The sequence below is a fragment of the Callorhinchus milii genome, unplaced genomic scaffold (genome assembly GCF_018977255.1).
Source record: "Callorhinchus milii isolate IMCB2004 unplaced genomic scaffold, IMCB_Cmil_1.0 Scaffold19, whole genome shotgun sequence".
Taxonomy (NCBI): Eukaryota; Metazoa; Chordata; class Chondrichthyes; order Chimaeriformes; family Callorhinchidae; genus Callorhinchus; species Callorhinchus milii.
Genome location: NW_024704760.1, coordinates 8,307,683 through 8,313,734, shown reverse-complemented (window position 1 = coordinate 8,313,734; position 6,052 = coordinate 8,307,683). Strand labels below are relative to the sequence as shown.

Sequence of the window (6,052 nt, the reverse complement as noted above, 5' to 3'; positions counted from 1 at the left end):
CACTAGCCCTAACATGGATTGGGTTCGGGGCTGTCCGGTGGGGGAATGGTGCAGTGGGAGGAGCTCGCTATCATGGAATCATAGAACCTTACAGCACAGAAGGAGGCCATTTGGTCCATTGCACCTGTGCCGGCTTTTGAAAGAGCTATCCAACTAGTCCCACCACTCCCACCCTCGCTCTTTCCCCATAGCCTTGCAAATGTTTTCCTTTTCAAGTGTAAATCCAATTCCCTTATTCCAGTTTGTAACAACTCTCAGGGGTGAAAATATTTGGACTCATTATGCAGCTGAAAGGGTGCGTGTGGTTGTGCGAGAGAGAGAGAGAGGAATCCTCAACGGCAAGGTCAGCGCACCTGCAAACATCTGCAAACGTTGTAGTCCCAGGCTCGTATCCACAGCCACATTAATCAGCATCACGTTTCATACATTTACACATCTTTAGTCCCCAAGTGCAGGTTGGGTTTGGGAGTGAGGATGGCCCTGTCTGTGTCCACGCTGCTCCCCTGCCCTGGGTACAAAGTGACTATCCCGACTCTCGTGTGCTGACATGCTTGTGGGGCCACCCCTCAGTCCCACTCTTCCTTGAGCATTGACGTCCCCAGCCTTTTTTTTTCCTCCCCTCAAGACCGAGTCTTGGGTTGGGAAACCCTTCCACATGTGGATTATTCATGTGTGAGCCCTAACAGTGAATATTAGTGAGATATTTGACTGCACAGGAATCACATTTTCGTCCTCCTTAACTCGGGGGCATTGAGGTCAACTGTAACCCTGACTGAGATTAGCAACCCAGCACCGGATGGAACCTGGGCTGTTCTGCTCGATATGATTTATCCCTGAAGCTGGAATAGGAACAGGAGTAGTCCAATCAGTCCCTCGAGCCTGTTCCATCGTTCTATAAGATCACGGCTGATGTGTACCTCAACTCCAATTACCCACGCTTGCCCTATATCCCTTGATACACTTCCCTAACAAATATCTATCCACCTCAGTCTTGAAAATGTGAATGGATCCAGCATCCACAGCCTTTTCGGGCATAGAATTCCAGATTTACACTACCCTTTTTGTGAGAAAACGTGGCTGTAAAGTGCTTCTGATGTTCAAGGTACAGAAATCAAACCAATCACAATAAATACTCCCCACTGATTTAAGACCTTTTCTTGTTTGTACCTTTTGTGCCGGCTTCATTCCTGACACTAAATAAATGTTACGAAACGTTTCATCCACTAAATATACAATCATTTCACTTCCCTGTGAAGCGCTTTGAGACGTCTCAAAGACATAAGGCGCTATATCAAATGCAAGCATTATTATTATTGACCCTCGCCTGACACACCAACCCCGTGGAGTGAAGATTGAGACACAGCCTCAATGATTTCAACAACAACAAATTACATTTATGTAGAATGCCTTTCACGTCAGAAGGACGTCCCAAGGTACTGGACAGCTAAGGGTTTGCACCCGAGCTAAGGGCTGGAACCAAAAGGGATTCAAATTTTAAAAAGTTAAAGTTTAAAAAATATGTATGGTTTTATATTTAATTTAAAAGAGTTAGCATAAAATCCCAGAACACCATTCACTGCAGCAGCAACATGGTTCCAACTCACTAAATCAGAAACCCAGCCTTTATAATAATAATCCTCGCATTTGATATCACATCTTCACAACGTCTCAAAGCGTTTCACAGAATATACACTAAAGTGAATTGAATTGTATTTTGTGGGCAAAAACATAGGGAAAACATCCCAAGTAATAGCAGAGGACAGCAAATAGCACAGGGACATTAAAAAATGTTTTTCCTTTATACAGACCAAATATAATAACAATAATCCTTGCATCTAATAAAACATCTAGAGCAGCAATTCATGTTTAAGAATAGAAAATGTGCATTTCTAGGCAAATTCAGTGACCAATTTGAGCACATTTGCTTCTGGCAAACCACTGAAGGTTAATGGTCAATTTATTCTGGAGGATTGTTGACCAGGTCACAGGGAGAAACTCCCTTCTTGTCCCAAATTGTGTCATATTCACCTGAAGAAATAGACAGGACCTTGGTTTGTCTGTTTACAGTCTCATCCGAAGTATGGCACCTTCAACTCCAGCAGAGGTTCCCCCAACACTTCAGAGGACTGTCAGTATTGCGAATGAACATGGAGCTTCAACTCACAGCCTTTTGACCCAGAGACAAGAGTACCACCAATTGAGCTAAAATGAATCACAGAGCAAAGCTAAAAAGATAACCCTGTCCATCTTTAATTATTATTTAGAAATTCCAAGGTGATTAAATAGCACTGACATTTACCAGGGCTGAGCCTCTGCTAGGGCTAGAATGGTGGGTTAGTAAGTGACGGAGACCGACTGGGGAGAAACTGATCACAATCATAAAGCGCCTTTTAATTGCAGAGCGCGCAGGTTGTTTCTGCTGCCTTTCATACACCGTGGAACACTTCGCCCCAGCCACAGTCACAGACCTATCCTCCACAAGGCATCACAAAGTACATGTGCAAAGCAATGCATTTTCCCCTCACAGTTTCCATGCAGTCCAAAGCAGCTCCTGCCAGGCAGTACCTTGGCAGTGCCAGGTAGTAAGCTGCCTGCAATGCTGCTTGGCTGTCAGTACCTTACCTCAGTTCAGTCAGAACGAGATGTCCCAGCGCACACCTAGAGTGACAGGCATGTGGTCACTGTGCATCTGGTCATCTCATAACCGATAAGGGTCAAGGATTCAGCTTGAGGGGTCAATGTAACAGCAGCAAAGAAAAGTGCTTCAAACGTTGATGATTTGTACAAAATGATTTGTATAAAGATTTGCTTCTAATAGATATAGACACCCTAATATATTTGTCAGATTTATGTATATATATATCTATGTGTGTATTATAGCAGCTCTCTCCAAGCTTCTATCCAGTGAGTGATGTCCTCGGGAACATTATTGCTGGCTCCGGCCATGTCCTCTAGATTACGGCTGCGGCTTACATACTGACCGCACAGACTTCCTCTTCACAATGTAGTAATCTGAGAGCACAAAGAAAAGTCACTCAGCAAGCGACAAGACACGGCAACAGTTCGCACACCAGCCATCACTGACTCATCCATCACTACCTCCCCACCTAAAATCATGAAGGCTCATTCTGGGGTATACAATTCCACAGTTGTAACTTCCAGGACATGCCCCCACCACCCCTCCAGGACATTACCCCTCCAGGACAGCAGTGGGGCTCCAGGCCCTGACTAACCCAGGGTTGCTAAGGCCAGTTGCTGTCCTGGCTGAGATCAGCTGAGTCAACAGGGAGTTAATTAAAGTCCTGCAGGTCGCTGAGTTGCACACTTAACCCCCCCCACCCACCCAACACCTGGCCAGCAATTGGCATGTGGGTTCGTTACTCCATTTAGGCACATCTCTCACCACCACCCCCTCCCCCACACTGAGTACAGACGCCCTGGAGCACAGCCCCAGACACAGGAAAATTGTGGATTTTCTGGAATGCGCGTCAACAACGAATTGCATTAATATAGCACCCTTCATGTCGTGAGGACATCCCAAGGTGCTGAACAATGAAGGGTTTTCACCCAAGCCTCAGGTTGGGATCAGAGTGGGGATGGAGGGAAGATGACCGAAGTTAGGAATGCTGGTGCACCTGGGAGTACATGGTCCAGTGTCAAGATGGGAATGCCTGGATATCTGGGATGAGTCAATGCCATGTGCATTGGCCGAACAACACAAGGGGACAACACGTGTCAGGGAAATCTTACCTGTTATAACACTCTGCCTCCTCTTGTGTGAGCATGGGCAGCTGCCATTCGCTTGGTGCTGGGCAGTGTGCAAAGTGCCGGGACATTTTACAGCCTTCTCGGTCCTGTGTTCCCCAGAGGTCTCACCCTCTCTTTGGGAAGCTGCGTTCTCCTTGCCCATAGAACGTAGCCCAGTCACATGCTGTCCCGTGCTGCCTCCGACAACGAAGGATCTGTAGAATAACGGCAACTCCTGGCTTCTCACTGCCTCCCACTGCAGTGCTCCGGCCAAAGGCCTCTCCGCTCCGAAATCAAAGTTCCATTTAATGCTGGCTTCCTCCAGGCTGTTCTGCATCTCCCGCTGCAGCTCTTTCCTCAGCTCTCCTCGATCCACAGCCCCAAAGAGGTTCCGGCAAACCCTCCTGGGCTTCATCTCCAAGGGACCTGGGAATCTCCCAGCCAGAGGCCACCTCTCACCCTGCAACAAAGAGACACTTCAGTAATCGAGAGCGAGGGTGGGCATCTGTGGAGAGTTGCCAGACTGCACTGGGTGCCTGTCCCAGAGAGGATCGATTTCAAGATCCTACTCTTGTCTTCAAATCCCTCCACTCCTCTGCACCCCCCGACCTCTCTGACCTCCTCTCTCCTCGCAACAGTGTCCGTTGCCTTTGCTCCACCGGGTCTGGCCTCCTCCTTGTCCCCCGAATCCTCCGCTCTACCCTCAGCGGCCGTGTCTTCAGCCACTATGCCCCGAGGCTCTGGAACTCCCTTCCTCACTCCCTTCGTCTCGCCCCCTCTCTTCCTATTTTCAGGTCTTTGCTGAAGACCTTTCTTTTTGACCGCGCCTTTGGTCACCTTCCCTCCCCCTCCCCCTGCCTCGGCCCCGGGATCCGTTATTGTGAAGCGCTCTGAGACGCCGTCCGGCGTGGATGGCGCTATATAAATCCAAGTTGTGGTTGTTGTTGGAGAGACACTGGGGAGGGGGAAGTGATAATGATAATCATCCTCACATTTGATATAGCGCCTTGTCACGTCTTCAAGACGTCTCAAAGCGCTTCACAGGAATCACTGTGAAGTGTAGTGACTGTGCTTTGTGGGCGGAACGTGGCAGCCAATTGTCATCGTGGAATGAGAAATGACAGACACCAAAGGGTGAGGGGCAGCGACAGACACCAAAGGGGGGCACAATAATCCCCCAAATAAAATTACGGACCTCACTTCATGGCTGTTTGTGGGACATTACCCAAATTGGTAAACACACAAACTCCTCCTCTCTCCACACAACTCCCCCCCCCACCCGACCTGCACTCACACCACAGGGAGAGAACTACAGCAAATAGTCACTACACTAAACAGCAAAATCATGCGATGAACTTTCAGATATCTCCACACCCTGATAAAAGTGTTATATTGAATACGTGAATTATGACTTGTTATGGTAATATAACCCTTGCAATTTGACATAGCACCCTTATCACTTCATCAAAACGTCTCAAAGCACTTCACAGAATTTTACTGTAAAGTATAGTGACTGTGTATGTGTAGGCAACAAATACACAGTATTTAATAAATACATAGCAACAATTATGCACACAGCGTTGTCCCATAAACAGCAACCAGGACAGCAGGAGAAACTCCCTTCTCTTTTCGAATAGTCCATTAGGATCTTTAATTTCCACCCGAACAGGTGGATGTTATCAGTTTAACATCCCAGCTGAAGGACCGCACCTCTGACAATACAGCAGAGTCCACGACCCCAACCCCCCACTGAATTAAACTCTCAGCGTAAGAGTATGAGCTCAAAGTCCCAACGCGGGGCTTGAACCCGCAACCTTCTGGCAGACAGAGTCGGGTAATAGCAACCCTTGCACTTGATATAGCACCTTATCGTGTCGTTTGAGACGGCTCAGAACATTGAATCAAGACACACAGTCCGCCCCCCCCCCGCCCCCCCCTCAATAGACACATAAACACACTCACAAAATCATCCTCTCCCCCCCATCCACTCCCCACCCCCCCCACACACACAGATAACCCTCCCCTCTCCAAGTGGAGCCCCTGAATCACACAGTGCAGGATAAGGGGTTGGGGGGTGGGGGGTTGAGGGCAGACCGGCCTGGGGAGGGGTGGAGGAGAAGCAGAATGAATCACTGGGCGGGTCACGGCTTTGCCCAGACATGTTCAATGGGGCTGAGAACAGGACCGGACATGTTGCACGTTACAGCTCAGGCTGCGCGCAACACAGGTGCCCGACCGACCGGCCGACCGACCTCAGCTCTGCCCGGAGGCTGAACGCTCGCTGTCGCTCAGCGGCTACTTAGCG

General features: G+C 48.6%; 1 protein-coding gene across 1 annotated transcript in view; it reads right to left on the bottom strand.

The window, feature by feature from the left end:
* Positions 1-2,226: 2,226 nt before the first annotated feature.
* Positions 2,227-6,052, bottom strand: part of LOC103179079 (cyclin-dependent kinase inhibitor 1) — a 5,710-nt gene continuing 1,884 nt past the window's right edge. The window contains exons 2-3 of the mRNA XM_042342138.1: positions 3,751-4,207; positions 2,227-3,012 (exon numbers count right to left, since the gene is read on the bottom strand). Of these exons, the coding sequence (XP_042198072.1) occupies positions 2,957-3,012; positions 3,751-4,207 (513 nt within the window). The 3' untranslated portion in view covers positions 2,227-2,956. The remainder of the gene's footprint in view (positions 3,013-3,750; positions 4,208-6,052) is intronic.